This window comes from Diabrotica virgifera, chromosome 1 (assembly GCF_917563875.1).
Source record: "Diabrotica virgifera virgifera chromosome 1, PGI_DIABVI_V3a".
Lineage (NCBI taxonomy): Eukaryota > Metazoa > Arthropoda > Insecta > Coleoptera > Chrysomelidae > Diabrotica > Diabrotica virgifera.
In genome coordinates, this window is record NC_065443.1 from 21160122 (window position 1) to 21181937 (window position 21816).

Consider the following 21816-nt stretch of genomic DNA (forward strand, 5'->3'; position numbering starts at 1 on the left):
TGTAATTAGCAATTGCTCCTAAAAAACTGTTGTTTTACAAGTAAATATCAACAATTAATTATTAAAGTTATATCAAATAAGCTGAATTAGTACAAGGAATTTGAAGATCATCTTTCTTTTTTGGAAAAACAATTTGTTTGTCTGTAAATTGCAATAATTGCAATGCAAAGTTTGTACCTTTAGTTTTTCTTTTTTAAACAAAAACTTGAAGCAATTAGGACAAATTGATAGTGATAGATAAGTAATTACCATATACCAGTGAAGTGACTTACTATCTTTATTAAAGGGTTTATTTTTGACATTTTGTTGAATATTCAAATATGGGCAAATGCTTGTTATGCAAGAAAGATGCTGCAGAGGATAAGACTTCTTTCAAGTGTGATGGATGTAAGAGGGCTATACATATTAATTGTGCCAGTATAACAGCTACAGAAGTAAGATGTCTTCAATTGGCAGCAGATACTAGGAAATTAAAATATTTCTGTGAGGATTGTGAGCAAGGTTTACTGTTAGTACCAATTTTGAAGTCTATGGTTGAAGATCTAAAGATTGAGGTAGAGAAACTTAAGTGTGCCAATGAAAAATCCTTACACGAAAAGGATAATCAGATTTGTGATCTAAGGAAGACTATTGATGAACTGAAATGCAACTCCAATGCGCCAGGTTTGCCATTTGAGGAAATGTTCATAGAAATAAATGATAGAATTGTAAAATCTAACAATATTATGTTATTCAATGTTCCCGAATTGAATTCTGAGAATATTGAAGATAGGATAAAACAAGACAAAGCCAAAGTCGAGGAAATTATGAAACAAATGGGAAAAGATGAAGCGTTGGAGGATTTAGTGAAGGTTGTTCGAGTAGGAAAGAACACGGGTTGTAAGTCTCGTCCACTTAGAGCTATTTTTTCCAATAATGGTGTTGTTAAGGACATTTTAAGGAGTAAGAAAAGACTACAGAACTCAACAATCAAAATAAATAGTGATCAAACAAATGTGCAAAGGGATATGTTCAGTAAAGCTTGGAAAGAATTAAAAGACAGACAAAATAAAGGCGAAAAAGACATTGCCATAAAATACAGAAATGGTGTACCAAAAATTGAATCATTCAAGAAAGAAGGAAAAAACTAATCTCATCCCCATTACAAGTTTATTGTCAGAACGTCGGAGGACTTCGTACAAAAATTCAAGATCTGATTAGTTCTATTTTATGTTCTGATTATGACATTTTTATATTTGTTGAAAGTTGGTTACACGAGGATATTTTAGATAGTGAAATTAAAATACCTTCATATAGAACTTTTAGATGTGATCGTGATAATAGTTATAAGTCAAGAGGAGGAGGTATTTTGATTGTTGTTAAAGACTACATTAAGGTAACTGTGCTGAAACCCTTGTACAAATCTATTGAACAACTTTTTCTTTTATGCTCATTTGGTAAAGAAAATTTTATAATTGGAGGGGTATATATTCCACCAAAATCCGTAGAACAAATATATGAACAACACTGTTTATCAGTCGAAGATATATCCCAAAGGTATAATCATCATAAGACATATATATTCGGAGACTTCAACCTTCCGGAAGCTTCATGGGATAACAATGAATCAGGTGTCTTGGTGAATTGTCCTCAAGGTTCACATGCATTGTACTTAGCTGAATTTTATGGGTACTTGAATTTTTTCCAGATGATTAATATTCCAAATGAAAGAAATGTGTTTTTAGACTTAATATTTACAAATGTTTGTGATTTACAAGTAGCAAAAGCCTCAGATCCGATTTTTAAAAATAGTTATCATCACATAAGTTACACTTACAATATTAGTTTGTGTGAACATCGAGGTAAGTCATTAGAATATACTGAATTTTATCATGATTTTGTAAATGCAGACTATGAAGGTCTCAATAACTATCTTTCAATGATACCTTGGGAAGACCATTTGAATTTGTCAAATGTTGATGATGCTTTAACAGAATTTTACAACATACTTAATATGTCACTATCATTGTTTGTACCGGTGAAAAGATTTAAAACTTCTAGTTATCCAAAATGGTTTGATGCCAACTTGCGTTATTTAGTTGTACAGAAAAAAATTGCTCATAAAAATTATTTAGCTTCCTGTAATCAAGAGGATTATGTGATTTTTTCAGAACTTAGGAGATTGTGTAAGGATCTATCAAATCAATGTTATAACACTTATCTGAATCAAGTAAATCATAATTTATGCAGTAATCCTAAGTACTTTTGTCAGTTTGTAAACAGTAAGAGATCATCAAATGATTTACCAAACAGTATGTACTATGGTAATGCTATAGCAACAAACGGACAACAGATTGCAAACTGTTTCCGTCAATTTTTTTCAACAGTTTATTCGCCACAATCAAATATTAATAACTTGGAAGTAAAGGGAAACAACAATCTTTTTATACCTAATTTTTCAATATCAGTGAAAGATATTTTCAACAACATTTTATCCCTACCCAATAAGTTAAGCAGTGGTCCAGATGGTATTCCCGATTACTTTCTAAAGAACTGTATATATTCACTAACTAATCCTTTATATCTTCTTTTTGAGTCATCATTAAAGACATCAGTTTTCCCAACTTTATGGAAGCACTCTTATATCTGTCCAATTTTTAAATCAGGTAATAAACAAGACATAACAAATTATCGAAGCGTTTGTAAACAATCCTCTATACCAAAACTTTTTGATAGACTATTGCACGATCAATTAAAATTTTATTGTAAAGAGCGTCTAATACACAATCAACATGGATTTTCTCAGAATAAATCAACGGTAACAAATTTAGTACTCTTTGAACAAAAAATATTAAACGCGTTGGAGAATAAAAGTCAGATGGATACTATTTATACTGACTTCTCCAAGGCATTTGACAGAGTAGATCATAACATGTTATTGGGAAAATTAAATGCTTTTGGCTTCAGTCATCAATCCTTACAATGGTTCAATAGCTTTTTAAGAGATCGCACACAGCAGGTGAGAGTAGGTTGTTTTAATTCAAATATAATTCATGTGACATCAGGAGTACCCCAAGGAGCTCATTGTTCACCTTTGTTATTTAATATATTTGTGAACGATATATCAGAGTGTTTTAGAAATTGCGATTTCCTGATGTTTGCAGATGATTTGAAATTATTTAAATCCGTAGATTCAAATGTTGATGTAACATTAATTCAAGAAGATTTAGACCGGTTGAGTATTTGGTGTGAGAATAATATTTTGCATTTAAATGTTGCTAAATGCTGTTATATAAGCTTTTATAGAGGTAATAAAAAATATGATACTTCTTACACAATTAATGAAAATGAATTGTCTTATGTTAAAACAATAAAAGACTTAGGAGTCACATTTGATGAGCAGTTGCGTTTTGTGCAACATATAAATAGTGTAACAGTAAATGCATCAAAATCTTTGGGCTTTATCATTCGCAACTGTCTGAGACTATCTGTAGGGGCTTTAAGAACGGTATATTATGCTTTGGTTGTATCTAAAGTGGAATATGCATCTATTGTATGGTCTCCACAATACCAAGCTCATTCTACTACGTTGGAGAGATTGCAGAATAAATTTTTGAGATATTGTGCATACAAATTAAACATACGCATTACTAATCATTATTATACCTATATTTTAAAAACACTCAATATGAATTTATTAAAAACTCGACGAGATAACTCTGATTTGGTATTTGTGTTTAAATTAATAAATGGTTTAATTTGTTGTTCTGAACTTCTCCAATCTATTAATTTATATGTTCCCTCCAGAAGTCTCAGACATGTTGATTTGTTTTATATACCTTTTCATCGGACAAACTATGGTATGCATTCGCCCATTGAGCGAACACTAAAAATTATAAACGAGAATAACTTGGAAATGTTTGGTGTCTCCTTGGCTGGCTTTAAGAATCGGATTAAAAGAGCTTGACAGGTACTTTTTGTTTATTTGAACTGATTTGTGTAATAGATGTAATATGTGTAATCGATAACTATTAATATTTCGTTTTTGTTTAATAAGTATGTAATTAAGATTTATTTTACTCTAGTTTAGTAGATATTACAGAGATTGATTTTATACTGTATGTGTTGTAATGGGGGTAATCCCGTAAATAAATAAATAAATAAATAAATTAGAAACGAAATGATATTGCACAGAATGGGAAGAGACAGAGAACTTTCGACCATCATTAAAAGGAGAAAGACAGCAAGAAGAAAGGGCACATACTTAGAAATGATAAGTACGTTGTTGTAAGTTGTTGCAGCAGCTGATTATGAAGGGTAAAATGGAAGGAAAAGGGTCCTGGTAGACGACAAATACCTTGGCCGAAAAATATTCGCCCCTGGACCAGGTTAAACTCAGATGCTTTTAAGAAAAGCAGAAGATAGAGATTCATTTCATTGAACACTACGAACACTAATACTGTTGATTTCAATAAAATCGCATAAAAGAGATGAAGAGCGCAAAATTTCGGACCAATACTTTTTAAAAGCATTCCTTTTTTTCGAATCCTGACGAAACTAAAATATTCTTGAAAAATTTAAACGCAGAATGAAAGATTACATTATTACCGAGGGCCGAAAATTCCTTGATGATTGAAAATAAGATATTTGAAATTAAAAGACACATTAAATTTTCTCTTTTTTTTTATTCCTGTGACTTATTAAAATAAACATAGAAGTTTTCAGTGACTTTCGGTCCTCGGCAATAATGTAATATTTCATTCAGCGTTTAAATTTTTCAAAAATACTTATTAGTTTTCTCAGGATTAAACAAAAATAATGCATTTAGAAAGCATTGCGCGTATGCTCTTAATCCGGGAGCAGTCGCACTCACTTCTGTAACGTAAATAGTCGCGCGCAGAGAAAAAATCTCACAATAAATACGAATTTAAATCAAATTTCTATTTTATAATATTTTTATTTACTTGATACGTTAACAATATCTATTTTTAACAATTTTAAAGCTAATAAGTTCTCACCAAAGCCATAAATTCCACAAAAAAAAATTAAAAAATAAAAAAAATAAAAAGAAAATTTCTACGCATTACTACGATCTTCCTCGAGGCACTTACGAGTGGAAAGCAATGTTGAAAAATTTTTCATCAAGTTATCACGAAAAAGGATAAAATGTGAGATTTTTTCTCACGGTGCGACTGCTCACGGGTTAAATAAATTCCTTGCGGGATTTCTCAACGGGCCGGAAAAAGTAAGCAAAAGGGCCGGATGCGGCCCGCGGGCCGGCTTTTGCCCACCCCTGACTCTATTGGATACTTGCTTAAAGGTATTATCCAGTAAACTACCAGAGAGACACAATAGATTTGCTGAAGGTAGCCTATAGTCCAGGGCGCATCTGTTTTGAGAGGGACGTTGAGAGGTGACTCATTATTTTGACGAAATTTCTTGGAATTAACTCCTATAATAATAATTGGGTTATTCTCCCACTCAAAAAGGTGCGGAACATTGTTTAAATAATCAAAATATCAAAAAATGAAGGAAAAATTCTATAATTTTCTTCTTTTTTTGATTATAACTTTCAAAGTATTCAGTTTCGAGAAAAGTTGTACCGATATAAAAGTTGCGTAATTAAATTTCCTACAATATAGGATTGGTTACAAATTTTAAAAATTGTCACCCTTGTTGCAAAATAGCAATAATTGCGAAAAAACCATACAAAAACAAGTATTAGCATTTTACATTTTTCAACCATTTATGCTACACTTACGACCTTCGTGTTTCACCCAGAAAAACTTTATAATATAGTAAAACAATACTGTAAATTTCATTAATATTGGTGCAATAGATTTTGCAAAATAAATTTGCAATCCAGCTTTCGCAAAAAAAATTGATTTTTCAAAATGTTGCAGGACTGAAAATAAAGAAGATATCAAGTTGAATTTTTTTTACGTATAGAAGAATACCGTACCTTTTATTTGCAATTTTTAAAATAAAAACCATTAACTACCACGGCCTCAGGAATTTTTTTAAATAAACATTAATTTTTGGTGCTGCACGCAGGACAGCGGTGTTCGATTCACACAAGTTGATTTCCACCAAAATTTCTTCCAATCTTTATCTTTATTTTCTTACACTATATTTTGTTGTATTTTAATATTTTAATTCCACAAAAATCAAACTAATTTGATTATTGTTTGTGAAATATTGTTTAAACAGTTGCATATGTTTAAAAATAAAAAAAGAGTGTGTGTGTACTTTGTGCGCACGTAAGAAGTTATACTTCTATTATATGATTATATGATTATAAACGAAAATAATATACTTTTTATTTATATTTTATTTAAATATTAAATTAATTTATACTTACTACTTCTCAAACATTTTTATTAAAACAGTGCCAAAAATTAAAATAATAAAAAAATAAAACACACAAACACATTAAAAATGCCACAAATGATTTCTGAACATTAATTGTCGGAAATTTTTTTAACTAAATACGTATTTTCTGAAAATAAAATTATATAATAAATATACTTACAATCATAAAATGTATAAAAAAAAATAAAAGTTTCTATTGGGATTCGAACCAACTTACCACGCGGCTGGTATTTGCGTTGTATTGGGATTCACTCGTATTAAAACTTCGCCACAGAGACAGCTTGTCATTATGTGCGAAGATCGTCTAACTAAACAGATTAACCTTTTGACATTTTTAACTTATGTAAATCAAATTATTTTGATTTTGAATTGAAATGATTTAGAATTGAAAAAATACAACAAAACATAGAGTAAGAAAACAATATATTAGGTGAATATTGATAGAAATTTTGATGGTAATAAAATTATGTAAATAAAAGTATTACATACTACTTATGTATTTTGGTAGGTTCAAGGTAGGTATCGGAGCCCGTATAACGACTATTAAATTTCGCAATCACTTGCGTCGTGCAAAGTGGCTATGTTCAAATATCATAACAAAATTTGATCAACTATTTATAAAACACTTACCAGTGAAAGATTCTTTAGCTTTGAATAAGCGAGATCTGCGGCACTCATACTAGTCACAGTTTGATGAGCTTTCACATTGGCATGCAACAATCATCTCTTCTATGTAAATAAGTCCAAAAATATAATATGAAAACTATTTAAAAAGGCAGTATAACCATTAACTAACTTGTTGTTTGTTGTTTCTCTTCCTATAAATTTTAAAACGCAACAAGCATACATTATAACCAAACCACAGTCCCACAGCTGTGCCACAGCTGCCATATTGGATAATTTTTGTCATGTCATTTGAACATCCAATCAGAACAAAGTTATAATGCGCATGCGCCCGGTCGCTAGGTTTTACCATATAAAATTTCACCGTCATTACGCCCGTAAAGAAGTATAACTTCAAAAACTTTTATTCTCTAACTTAAAATATATGAACAAAGAAAGTTTTGCCAAAAAAGTGTTATTTCAAAGGATATAGTATGTGTTTTTATTTTGCAATAAACAAATTTATTTATTTATATCGAAATGTACTAAAAATTAAAATTTGTCAATCATTATCAAAGGTCATTGGAATACCCAATCAGACCAAACAATCCGCTGTCCTGCGCGTAGCACCAAAAAAAAATGTGTATTTAAAAAAATTCCTGACGCCGTAGTGGTTAACCGATTTTAATTTTGCAAATTGCAAATGAAAGGTACGGTATTCTTCTATATGTAAAAAAATTAAACTTGCTGTCTGCTTTATATTCAGCCCTGCAAGATTTTGAAAAAATTAATTTTTTCAGATTTTTTAAAATCTATTCAACCGATCTTAATGAAATTCACAGTATTGTTTTCTTATATCATAAAGTTTTCATTGGTAAAATATGAAGGTCCTAAGTGTAGCATAAATGGATGAAAAACGTAAAATGCGAATACTTGTTTTTTTATCGTTTTTTTCGCAATTATTGCCATTTTGCAACAAGGATGACAATTTTTAAAATTTTTAACGAATTCTATATCGTAGGAAATTTAATTGCGCAACTTTTATATCACTACAAATTTTCTCAGAAATGAATACTTTCAAAGTTATAATCAAAAAACGAAGAAAAAAATCGAATATTTCTTTATTTTTTGAAATTTTGATTATTTAAACAATGTTCCGGACCTTTTTGAGTGGGAGAATAACTCAAATATTATTATATGAGTTATTTTCAACCAATTTCTGCAAAAAAATATGAGACACCTCTCAACGTCCAAATGTACTAAGAAGTAATAAAATGTATGAAACACAGCTCCTTGGGCATATCCGCTAAACTGGTTTGGTTGGTAACAATGACTCTGAATAGCAAACTAAATATTGCAGTATGGAGAAGATTCTCATTGAATGAATTTGAAGTGAATAAAGGACTTAGTGCTTTTTAATTTGTTATGCGAAACAATAATCAGAAATACTATCTTCAACAATGAACATCAATGTCTGGCCTTCGCTGATGATCGTACTGTTCTATCGAAAACAAGAAAAGTACCAAGAAATGCTATAAAAATATTAGAAAAGGGGCCACAATACTTTGACCTAGAAATAAACAAGAAAAGTCAAAGTACACGATACACGGAAATAAAAAGATGGGAAGCCTACTGAACTACTGATGAAATCCAAATATGTGTCAAGAAAAACAAAGTTAAGGATATATAAAATGCTAATAAGATTCACAGTGACGTATGGTAGCGAAGTATGGACAATGAAAAAAGCAAAAACAGAGAAATTGGAAAGATAGGAGAGGAAAATGCTCAGAGCTATATACACTAAGCGCCAAAATTAACGCACCACCTTAAAAATGGGACATTTTTAATGTCTCATATTTCGTAAACCTGTTGTCCGATTTTAGTGATTTTTTTAATATGTTATAGCTTTATTCTTCAAAAATATCGATGTAATAATATTGTTGCTAAACAGATAAGTGTCATTATATACCGGGTGTAACAATGATAGTGTGTTTTTTCCTCAAAGTTTGGAACACCCTGTGGAATATTCTAGCGTATATAAAATATTGAAATTAAAACTCAACTGTTGGATTTCATTCGCTTATGTTGGATAATAAAAAAGTTAGGTACTTTAACAACTAGTAACGTTTTTTTATCAATACAGGGTGTTTCTAAATAAGTGCGACAAACTTTAAGGGGTAATTCTGCATGAAAAAATAATTACCGTTTGCTTTATAAACATATGTCCGCAAATGCTTCGTTTTCGAGATACGGGATGTTGAATTTTTTCTTACAAACTGACGATTTATTTATTGGTCTAAAACCGGTTGAGATATGCAAATGAAATTTGGTAGGTTTTAAGAGGTAGTTATTGGGCATTTTTTGGCATACAATTAAGAATTTTATATTCACCATTGGCGTGCATACGGGTAGTATGACCCGTATGCACGCCAATGGTGAATATAAAATTCTTAGTTGTACGTAAAAAAATGCTACCTCTTAAAACCTACTAAATTTCATTTGCATATCTCAACCGGTTTTAGAGCAATAAATAAATTGTCAGTTTGTAAGAAAAAATTCAACATCCCGTATCTCGGAAACGAAGCATTTGCGGACACATGTTTATAAAGTAAACGGTCATTATTTTTTCATGCAGAATTAGCCCTTAAAGTTTGTATCACTTATTTAGAAACACCCTGTATTGATGAACAACGTTGCTAGTTGTTTAAGTATCTAACTTTTTTATTATCCAACATAATCAAATAAATCAAAAAGCGAAATGTTAAGAAAGCCTAAGGCTACAGTTGAGTTTTAATTTCAATATTTTATATACGCTAGAACAGTGGTTCCCAAAGTTTTTTAGTTCGCGGCGCACTTAATAAACTAGAATTTTTCCGCGGCGCCCTGAGTCAAAATATTGATTTAACGTCTAACTTTAACTGTAGTTAATACGGTTTCTCTTGCAGTTGATATGGTTAGGTTAATTTAATAATAATGAAACATACTTTAAATTCACAAACAATTTATTGAAAAAATAATTACATTAATTAATGGGATAAATGAGCTTGTTCTTGTTCATTACACAACTTTTCAAATCTCGGAATCAAACTGGACACAGCTACCCTCATTTCTTGTTCCACGTTAATTTTCGCACGGTATTTACTTTTTATTACAGCGACCGCCGAAAACCCAGCTTCGCACAAATAGGATGTTGCAAATGGAATTAAGATGCGCAGAGCTTTACCACTCAGCAGCGGATATTCATCTTTTACTGATATCCAAAAATCAGTTAGTTCCGTGCAGCCAAACTTTTCAACGTATTGTCGCAAGCCAAATCAATGAGATTTTCTTCTTCTAAAGAAGTAAATTCAGAAGGAGCTTCCGCTCTAAATGGATCTTGAATCCATGCAAACTGGTCGATATTATCAGCTTGAAAGTATTTTTCGAACCATTTGATAAGCTCTGATAAGTGATCCGCAAAAATAGATTTAATATTGCTAGAGATATTAACTTCATTGGAGATAATAAACTCCTGCAACAAGGGACAACAATCATTGATATTATTATCATTAATTTTTCTCTTCCATACTTCTAATTTTTTTCTGAAAGCTGAAATCTTCTCCGCCAATTTTAAAATGTGCGTGTTGCGGCCTTGCAGGGAGAGATTCAACGCATTTAACTTTTCAAAGATATCACATAAGTATGCTAGTTGAATCAAAAAATCCGTTTCTACAAAGTACTTGGCATACTCGTGTTTTTCTTCTTCAAGAAAAATGTACATTTCTTGCCGTAATTGGAACGTACGAGACAAAACATTACCACGAGAGAGCCATCGTGAGTGGCAGTAGTATAACAGAGACGCGTGTTCTGCACCCATATCCTCACACATTTTTGAAAAACCTTGCTTTCACCGGCCTAGTTTTTATATAATTTACTACAGTTACCACACGTTCTAAGACCAAATTTAGTGAAGGACTCAGATTCTTTGATGCAAGCGCTTCTCTATGAATGATGCAATGGGTCCATACTGAATCCGGAGCTTTGTTTCGAACAAGCGCCTGTAATCCTCCATAACGGCCAGACATTGAACGACCACCATCAGTGCAAACACCAACGCACTTTGTCCACTCCAAATTGTTTTCAACCACAAATGTATTCAGGATCTCGAACAAGTCTTGCGCCTTTGTACTTGCAGTGATTTTTTTACAAAACAGAAGATCCTCCACAATGGTATTATCATCCAAGAACCTTATGTAACATATCAAGTGTGCATCTTTACTATAATCTTTTGCCTCATCCAACTGTAACGCAAATTCACTTTCTTTTATTTTTTCAATTATTAGATTAAGATCCTCCGCCATACGCTGAATTCTGCGACTGATGGTGTTGTTAGATAAAGGCACCGCTGAAAGAAGTTTTCCCGTAGATTCTCCGATCATAATGTTTACCAAATCTACAGCAGCCAGTAGAATTAATTGTTCTGCGATTGTGTGGGGCTTTTTACACTTTCCAACTTTATACGCAACCTTGTATGATGCCAGCAAAGCATTTTTAGGTATCGACAAATGCTTGGATAAGTTACCTTTTTGTTGCTTCAAATCATTTAACTTCCTGGTAAAAAAGCTACGAGGTTTGTCAGCAAAGTTTGGATGATTGGCTTCCAAGTGGCGTTTTAACTTACTTGGAAGCATGCATTCTGGAGCCAAAAGTTTCAGGCACAATACACATTGTGGTCTCTCTTCATCATTGACGTTTGTTGATGTAAAGCCAAAATCCAAATAGCTGTCATCATATTTACGGTATTTTCGTTTCTTCACGACTCTACCACTAGTTTGTGGTGCATCCACTTTATTTTTAGAACCACCTTGTTTATTTAAATTCAAAAACTTTTCCATTTTTTCAGCAACTTTTGTACACAAGTAGGTGAAACAACCCTGTTTATATTCACACTGATAAATGAAACGATGCGAACAGTATGAAACTACAAATTCAACTAACTAAAATTTAGATAAGTAAAAATTCATAGTTTTAAAATGTGCACGTGCAAAGAGACGATTGTATTTGCCGACCGGCAGTGATTTATGGCCTGTCGGTCCGAAGTCAATTTACAGTAGTAAGAGAATTGTTTCGTGGAATTTAAAATATCGAGGATATATTGTCGGCATCAAATAAAATTACTAATAACTGAACTCGTTTATCATGGGAAACATTTTTATATAGGTATATTTTAAAAGTTAAAAAGTTGTCATAACAACTTTAATTTAATGTTTAATATTTGAAGGTAATTATGTGATTATGTCTAATATTGGAAGAAAACTTTCGCGGCGCCCCTGTAGTCGAGCCACGGCGCCCCAGGGCGCCGCGGCGCACAGTTTGGGAAGCACTGCGCTAGAATATTCCACAGGGTGTTCCAAACTTTGAGGAAAAAACACACTATCATTGTTACACCCGGTATACAATGACACTTATCTGTTTAGCAACAATATTATTATATCGATATTCTTGAAGAATAAAGCTATACCATATTAAAAAAATCACTAAAATCGGACAACAGGTTTAAGAAATATGAGACATTAAAAATGTTCCATTTTTAAGGTGGTGCGTTAATTTTGACGCTTAGTGCATATGGAAGCAAAAACACTGTGGAAGGTTTTGTGCGACGAACAAACAGAGAGCTAGGGGAATTGTATAATGAACCAAGCACTAGTCATAGAGAGTGAGATGGATGGGGTACATGAGAAATGAAGAAGATGCCAAGCATGATCTTAAAATGGATTAATCACGAAAAGAAGGAAAAAATGATCCAGACTAAGATGGTTTGATAGCATACAGCAAGATCTCAGAAAATATGAAAATGACGGTTGGGAAGACAGAGCAATAGACATGGATGGATGTATGAGAATCGTAAGTCAATTTAGTAGGCAAGAAGCATGCTTGGATAAGAAGCGATCACCCTTGATACAAGTTTTGTAATATAAGTATTATATAAATTTTATTTTAGCCCTAGGCACTCAAGTCTGTTGAACTTTGTAAATAAATATAAACCAGGCATTACTGCTCTTACAAATTTATCATATGTAAAAACTTTCTTTTGACATATACACGCATAGCTTTTAACCATTTTATTATTTAGCATTTTAACTCTTATCTATTCTTTGTAAATAGTTTAATTAAATTTTCTTTTAATATTTTGACAGCTAAACCTCAAGAAGTACAGAGATTGCTTAACACTGCTCCTCGTAGATCAACCGGCAGTTTGCGTGGTAATTTGGCTTGCACGCTATAGCTTTGCTTTTAACTTACTAACCCTTATCTTTAGTCTGGTAATAACTAACCCTATTTGTTTAATTGTAATCTTAATGGGATCAACCAGTAATTGATAACTGGATACTTTATTATAAATGCGACATATAAAATTTCACAATTATCCTACATCTTCCGGTCCTGTTTTTAAGCAAGAGGTTTTCGTCTCTGTTGGAGATGGTCCATGTTTCTGATCCATATGTCAGCATAAGGGTTTTGTATATTAGTATATTGTTATTTTTGTTTTCTGGCTTTTCATGTGTTTACACAGCCCCAAAATAGCACTTGTTTACGAGAAGTATTCCCCCTTTAATTTTTTCCCATATCGAGTTATCATTTAAGGCTATGGGTACATAATTCGCAAATATTTTACGTGTATCCCTACTTTTTCTGTCTTTACACGGCAAATTACGTGTAGTAAAATTCACACTGGTGTGGATATGTAAACATTACTAGAATGTCATTCTACTTGAAAATGTCATAATTAATTTAAAGAGATGGCTTTTGAATGTTCTTGGATAACTGTTATTTTTATAATTGCAAATTATTAATTCAGTTAATAAATGTGATAATTTTTTCACTAACTATGTTTTCAGTGATTGTAATAATTTATTTGTACAACAAAAACTAATAATCAATCGAGAAAAGAGGAAAAGTGTTAAAGTGATTTTTTAATAATATGTTGTTATTTTGGAACGCTTACAATTTTGAACATCTCTAACAACAAAATACTTGGATCACAGGATATATCTGATGTATTCTCTGCTTGGATCTTTCACAAATAATACACAATAAATAACTTTTTATTAAGTTCACGTCTTAAATCAATTATTTATCAAATACACTATATATCAATAATATTTAATCAATTTCTCAAAATATTCCCGATGCAATGTCAAATATTTAAAATTGTCACTGATTGTCAGTGTCTGACTGACAATATATGCTGACAATATTATATTCGGTTGAGTGCGTTGTAAGACAAAGACAGATTTGGAAAATATTACCACGGCATTGTGTTCATTTTTTTCAAATCCTGAAAAAACCAATAAATATTTTTGAAAAATTTAAACGCAGAATGGAAGACTAAATTATTACCGAGGGCCGAAAGTCCCTTAGAATAAATAAAAAGTTTATTTTGAATGAGATATTTGAATTTAAAAATCACACTAAATTTTCTCTTAGTTTTTTCACCCCTGTAACTTATTAAAATAAACATTGTAGAAGTTCTCAGGGACTTTCGGCCCTCGCTAATAACGTAATCTTTCATTCTGCGTTTAAATTTTTTCAAACTACTTATTAGTTTTCTCAGGATTTGAAAAAAATGAATCCCCATTTGAATAGCATTGCAGCCGAAAATACGTTCCGATCCTCTTAATTCGAATATTCGAGGAGTTTAATATTATGGCAAGTTGTTTTAGTTGTTGTTCTAATATTATATTGTAATCTTCATCTAATATATTGTTTTCTTACTCGATGTTTTGTTGTACATATTTTAATATTTTAATTCCACAAAAATCAAACTATTAATTTGATTGAATGAGATTAAGTAACTGTCAAAAAGTTTAACATTTAGGTGGTGTATCTTCCCTCATGACTCGCGAGTCTAAGTGGGTAAGTTCGAAGGTCCGTTGATTTTTAAACCAAACAACCCTAATATGCGCAGGTTCGATCCCCAATGGAAATTTTTGTTTATTTATTTTTTGTACATTTTATGATTATAAGTCCTATATTTATTATATAATTTTTTTTTCAGAAAATACGTATTTAGTTAAAATTTTTGCCAACAATTATTGTTCAGAAATCATTTCTTTGTTGCATTTTTCAATGTGTTTGTGTGTGTTTTATTCTTTTATTTTTTTAATTTTTGGTATTTTAATAAAAATTTTTGGAAAGTAGTAAGTATTAAAATTAATTTAATACTTAAATAAAATATAAATAAACTGTTTAAGGTATAATGATTTCGTTGAAATCATATAATAGAAGTATAACTTCTTACGTGCGTACAAAGTACACACATGTTCTTCTTGAAGTTATACTTCTTTAGGTGCGATTGAGAGTAAAATTTCATAATTCTGCGCGCATGCGCACACAGACAGTATGTACTTAGTTGCAATGAATTGTTCAGAATTAAAAAACGGCTCCGAACTCTGGAGAGGAAACAGATAAGAGGTAGAGCATTGGACTAGAGATCGAGAGGTCGCGGGTTCAAATCCCGGACGATTCACGTTTTTTTTTTTAATTTTTGGTAGTTTTAATAAAAAATTTTTGAAAGTGGTAGGTAAGAAAGTTAGTTTAATATTTAAATAAAATGCAAATATAAACAGTTAAGTATATTTATTTCGTTGAAATTGTATAATAGAAGTATAACTTCTTACGTGCGTACAAAGTACACACACATTCTTTTTTGAAGTTATACTTCTTTACGCGCGATATGAGGGTGAATTTTTATATGTTAAAACCTATGATCCGGGCGCATGCGCATTATAACTTTGTTCTGATTGGATGTTCAAATGACATGTCAAAAATTATCCAATATGGCAGCTGTAGCACAGCTGTGGTGTGGACGGTTGACGGTTTGGTTATGTAATGTATGGTTGTTGCGTGTTAAAATTTGTGGGAAGAGAAACAACAAAGGTTAGTTAATAGTTATACTGCCTTTTTGAAGTTATACTTCTTTAGGCGCGATTTCATTGAGGGTGAAATTTTAGTAATCTACGCACACAGGCAGTATGGAGTTCGTTACTAAATGTTTTAATTTATGTATTTATCAGTTCAGAAAAGGTGTGGAAAGAATATATTAGTGTTTTTAAATATATTTTTCTACAAACGTGTTGAAAATGCAATTTATAGCACTCCATAGGAGCGTTAAAAATGCTACTTTAAAGCACCGGTGCTTTAAAAATTTTAAGCCACTGCAGTTAAAAGTAAATTGTCAAATTGTGAAACGTCAAAATATTTATATTTCATTTAGTAACATTAATAGATACTAATAATACCTATTTACGAATGTTTCTTCTAGAATTTAGGAATATATTAATTTTAAAATACATTTAAGTATGTAGTAATTTTCTTTATAATTTTTACTTACCAATTTGTTTTGTTTATACCTAATATCGCCGTTGTCTAGCAAGTGTCTGCGTAGATTAGCGGTATGTGTATTTAGCTACGGACCCGTTAGTACTTGGTTCGATTCCCACATAAGGGAATTTTTTTTTGTTTATTATTAATGGTTATTGACATCTTAGACTATTATTATATGGACTTATAAATGATTAAAAATAATTAAAATAATTAATCGGGATGTTGCCCAACTATTTACCGGGTTGCAAAATTATAATAATTGCCTATTTCAAAATGCACTTTTAAAATGAATTTTTCTTATGCACAAATGCAATTTCAGATTTCTTATTCATTACAATAGTTCACAAAATTTCCTGACATTCCACGAATCCAACGCACCAAACTGCATTAAAATCCGTCTTACTGCGCCAAAAATCGAGAGTAAGGCCTTTTTTTGTGCTTCAATGCCTCGACTAATTCGGCCAGAGATCGAGAGGTCGTGAGTTCGAATCCAGTGCAATCCTATACTTTTTTTTATTTTTTTGAAAGCGGTAAGCACAAAATTAGTTTGGTGTTTAAAAAAAATTAAAACAAACTGGTTAAAGTATATTTATTTTTAAGAAATCATATAATAGAAGTATAACTTCTTACGTGCGTACAAAGTACACACACATTCTTTTTTTGTTTATGTAACACTTTGTGTGTATTTTTGGGCCCTTTAACTTTTATCTGAAATTTTCTTTTATTTTTTTGTCGTTTTTTTTATTTATTATTGGTTTTATTGTTTCTGTTCGTTATTTATTCATTTCTGATTACATAGTTCATTATCATATATTACTATAGTTTACAAAATTAAAGTTTTGATGAGAATTTCGATGATGCGTTAAATTTGTTCAGCAGTATAATTTCCTTAAAATATTTTTATTTATGTATTGAGATCAATAAACCGTCGAAAAGAAAACATAATAATCTGAATAATACACTGTAGATAATAGTTATAGTCCTTATCTACGTTGGTTGGGCAATAAAGGTCAATACTCCGAAAATAGATTCGGAATCAAAGGCAGTCCTAATTTCCTTCAGGTTACACTTTTATATAAAACGGTTAGTTCATATTTAGGTTACTGGGGTTTTCGAGGATTAAAAATAGAAGAGGGAGTGTCTACTCTATTGAAATCAAGTGTTATTTTGTAGGTTCTCATGTCAGGATAATTGGTAAATTGGTTGGAACTTCTGTCAAATTATTATTAAATTAAACGTTTGGAGGCATACATTGCTCGAGAAAGTTAGGGTAACACTTCTTTATTGTTCTATACTCCAGTCTGTGAAAAATAAACGATTTCACGTAAAATTCTTATACAGATATTAGATATTTGAAGGTTCTGAGAGGCATATGAGGGATAGCTGATGACAAATCCAAAAGATGTACAGCTGATTTTACTTTGTTTTTTTAACAATTACATAAAAGTGAAAAAATAATGTTTGCCTATAAAACGTTTCTTGTGCAATTAGAACGAAAACATGCATTGTTTCGGAAAAATTCAAACAAGCTTATATTTTTCTAAAACTTTTATTGTTAGTTTATATAGGCACTTGTTAAAGTAAAAAGTTCTACAGCAGATTTGGCGGCTAATTGTTTTAATTGTTTAAACAATAACAATTGTTTTGTATAAATAATTTTAAAAATATCGTTAAATTCATCATGTTACTTTGATCAAATAGATTTCTATTTTGTTTTTGATTATGCTGAATCCGAATATGGCATTGCAATTTGAAAATTCTTATACAGAAGCCCTTATACAGTATGTATGCGTAGCTAGGAACCACATGAAAAACTTTTTTATTATCAATTTTACGAAAAAAAGTTATTCTTCATAAAATGCTCCGGATAGTCAAAAATCTAAAACTTAACCATCAGATATCAAATTTTATCAATTTTATGAGTTATGTCAAAAATATGAATTACGTTAAAGAGTAAAGTACCTTTATATTCCAGAATATCAACAAATTGATATTATGAAAAGTTGTTTGAAATTAAAAACTATGTTTAAATATACAATTACATCATTCTAATTGAAAAAAAGTTAAATTTTTCTTAAATTACGGATACTCATCATCATTTTATTACAATTATGATAACTATTTTATTATCACTTTTACGAAAAAAAATTATTTTTCATAAAATGCTCTCCCTGGTCTAAAATCTAAGATACAATCATCAGATATCAAACTTTTTTAATTTTATACGAGGTATGTAAAAAATATGAATTTTTCTTAAGAGTTAAGTTCCTTTATTACTCACAATATTTTAATTAGAAGGATGTAATTGAACACTAAAACAAATTTTTTAATTCCAAACAACTTTTCTTAATAACACTTTTCGATATTGTGAAATGTAAAGGTACTTTACTCTTGAGTGAAATTCATATTTTTTGACATACCTCGTATAAAATTAATTAAATTTGATATTTGATGATTATATATTATATATACATCTTAGATTATATACGATGCAGAGTATTTTATAAAGAATAACTTTTTTTCGTAAAACTGATAATAAAAAAGTTATCAATAGGTTCCCAGTTACGCAGACATAATAGGGGTGTATTCTGTAACATTTCCGTTAAATTTAAGAGGCCTCTAAAATTTAACTTTTAACGGTCCTCTAAAACTTTTCGGTTAGATTGTCATTCTGTAAACACATATTATAGAGGACCGCTAAAATAATATTATTTTAGAGGAATCCTCTAAAAGGTTTTGGAACAAATACGGCAACGTCGCACGTTGATCGTTTTGAACTACTTTTAACCTAGAAATTGACCGAAAACTGACTGTTAGAGGCCAAAAACCTTAAGAAGAAGAAGAAAATGACAGTTTCCTAGAAAATAATATTTATTATATTTAATTATTTTTTAGTAAAACTTATATTTTCCAATTAAACATTTTTATTTATAAAGTTATACATTAAAATATTGCTGAAAAAATGCATATCTTATTTTTTCTTCTCCCCTTCGACACTAATAATTAGTTAAAAATTATTTTGGTCAAATGGTCTATTTTCAATAACATTAAGGTTATCTTATTAATCTGCATCTGGTTATAAACCTTCTGAAACTTTACCTTTGTAATCATTTGGTACGTTTTGTAATGTTCCACAATAACTTTAAATAATTTTACCTGCATTAATAGGATTTAACTGCTTTGACAAACATCTTTGACGTCCAACACTTTTTCAATAACATTTCTAGGTACATACTTGTAGGTACCTACTTCCTTTGAAATGGTAATTGTAGTTATTTACTTTCAGGTCAATTATTTACTTTGTGTTTATGTTGTAATCTGAAATCAACTCTACAAAAAGAAACAAACATTTGAATTTTGTTACTTATAGGTGTAGTGTGTCAATTGTAAAGTAAAAATGAGACTTACCTTCCTTTCATTATTATTTATTAAGTACTTCTTCACCAAATATGTTATAAAAAGCCATTTTCCATTTTTAAATATTTATCTCCAGTATAATACAAGAATAACAAACTACTATTCATACAAACATAACCCAACAAAAATAATCAAACCACATTTAACGGACTGCTAAAAATTTAGCGGGTACGTTTTGACATCCTCTAAAATATTTTTATTTAGAGGGAGTTTTAACGGTTTAGGTTATGATTTTAACGGATGTATGATTTACAGAATACCAAAATATTTTTAGCGGGCGCTAAAATTTTAGAGGCCACTAAAATTTAACGGAAGTGTTACAGAATACACCCCATACTGTATAAGAGCTAAAAAATTTTTTTTTACTGAACATTTATTATTGTTGAAGCTTATTATTAAATATATTTTACGTAAGTTTTACAGAAAAAAGTTTTGATCATTTTGTATAAACATCTTTTTAGCTGGTAATTTTCGGTTTTTGTATTACATTTTTGTTATCTTTCTTAATTTTCTCAAAAAGAAATAGTTTATTTTACTTCTAAAGTAAAATAATTTAGTTCATTTTAAAGATTACATCCTAAGCTTTAAAAAATACTTATAAAACTGTAATAGATTTGTTCAGACTTGAGTAATACCGTCTTAAAGTGGTGGTAATTCTATAAAACTACGAAGATTTCAAAAATTACATTTTTTGAGACGTCATATCATTTGAAATAAATTTTTAAATTTTGTTTGAATGAAACATTATTTAGTAATATGCTTGAAAGGTAAGTTGTGCAAAATTGAGAGTTGTATAAGAAAAATTGTATTAGTTACACATTTTTAAATCATTTTTAAACTAAATTCATGTAAGGTTCACTTTCCACCCACACCGTACTTATGACCATACATTTTATTTCTTTCTATTATAACCATAAGATAGCTAAGTTTTCCTTTTTCATGTTCAATTTGTAAAATTTCATTTGATCCATTAGTTAAAGAATTACATTAAAATAACTCAACCATGGACTTCGCCGTACGCTAGTTTACAGTGCGCCAATGTTTGTGAGAAGGGTGACTTTAGCGTTATATATAAAAAATATAGAAGATACAGATTTAATTTAGAAAATTCTTTATATAAGGTTTTTTGTAAAATTTTCTGAATTTTTCAATGGTCAAGACAGTTTTTTTCTAAAATTTTTATTTTCGGAGTTATTTAAAAAAACATCTAATTTCGTAGTTCATTTGTTTAATAAAAAATGAAGCTCCCATTTCTCGAGTAGAACTTTTTGATATGTTGTTTATTAAACACTTCTTAATGAAATTACAAAAAGTTCTATCTTGTTTGATTTTTTCCGAAGTTAAAATCTATATGCACTCCCCTAAAAAATGGTGCAATTAAAACTAATAAAATTATTTTGACCCAGATAATAACAAAAACCATTAGAATACAATTCGCTGTAAAACAAAATTAAGATACGTCTTATATTTCAGTTCGTTCAGAGATGAACGCCCTTACGTACGTTTCACTCTCATTAGAGATCTTAATAAAGATCAAATGTTAAAACGAACATAATCGATTTAACAATGGGTTGCATGGTGGGTATGCAGGTATAGTTTTTAGTCGTAAGAAAATATAACCTAGTTTACCTATATGTATTCAGTAATTATAATCAAAAGTCTAGTTTACCTATGGGCCGGTTGTTCGAACGCTAATCAAGAAGTTGATTATAATCAATCATTTATTGTAATCAATTTTCTTGATGGGAATCAAATCGCGACATGAAAAATACATGTAAAACACTAATCAGTTATTGATTGTAGGTAAAACAGTAATTAAAATATAGCCGCAGCTCTTAAATTATTAAAAATTGCTTATTATTATTATTGATTTGTAAGTAAAAACAAGAAATTAACATCAGAAAGAGTTTAATTATGTTTTATTTTAAATTAAAACCAAAATAATAAAATAAATCAGTCAACATAACCTCAAAATGTGACATCTGTCAGAAGTACGCTTAATCAAATATAATTGTAATTAAATATTTGATAATGATCGGTTGTTGCCCTTAGGGCCGGTTGTTCGAACGCTAATCAACA

The 21816-nt window shown here is 30.3% G+C and overlaps 1 protein-coding gene across 2 annotated transcripts in view; it reads left to right on the plus strand.

The window, feature by feature from the left end:
* The window catches only part of LOC114324621 (solute carrier family 66 member 2), a 57380-nt gene that overhangs the window by 4023 nt on the left and 31541 nt on the right, over positions 1–21816 (plus strand). The window contains exon 3 of one of the 2 annotated variants that reach the window (XM_028272489.2): positions 13131–13196. The exons of the other annotated variant lie outside the window; for it this stretch is intronic. Coding sequence (XP_028128290.1) covers positions 13131–13196 — 66 coding nt within the window. The remainder of the gene's footprint in view (positions 1–13130; positions 13197–21816) is intronic. 2 annotated transcript variants of the gene reach the window in all.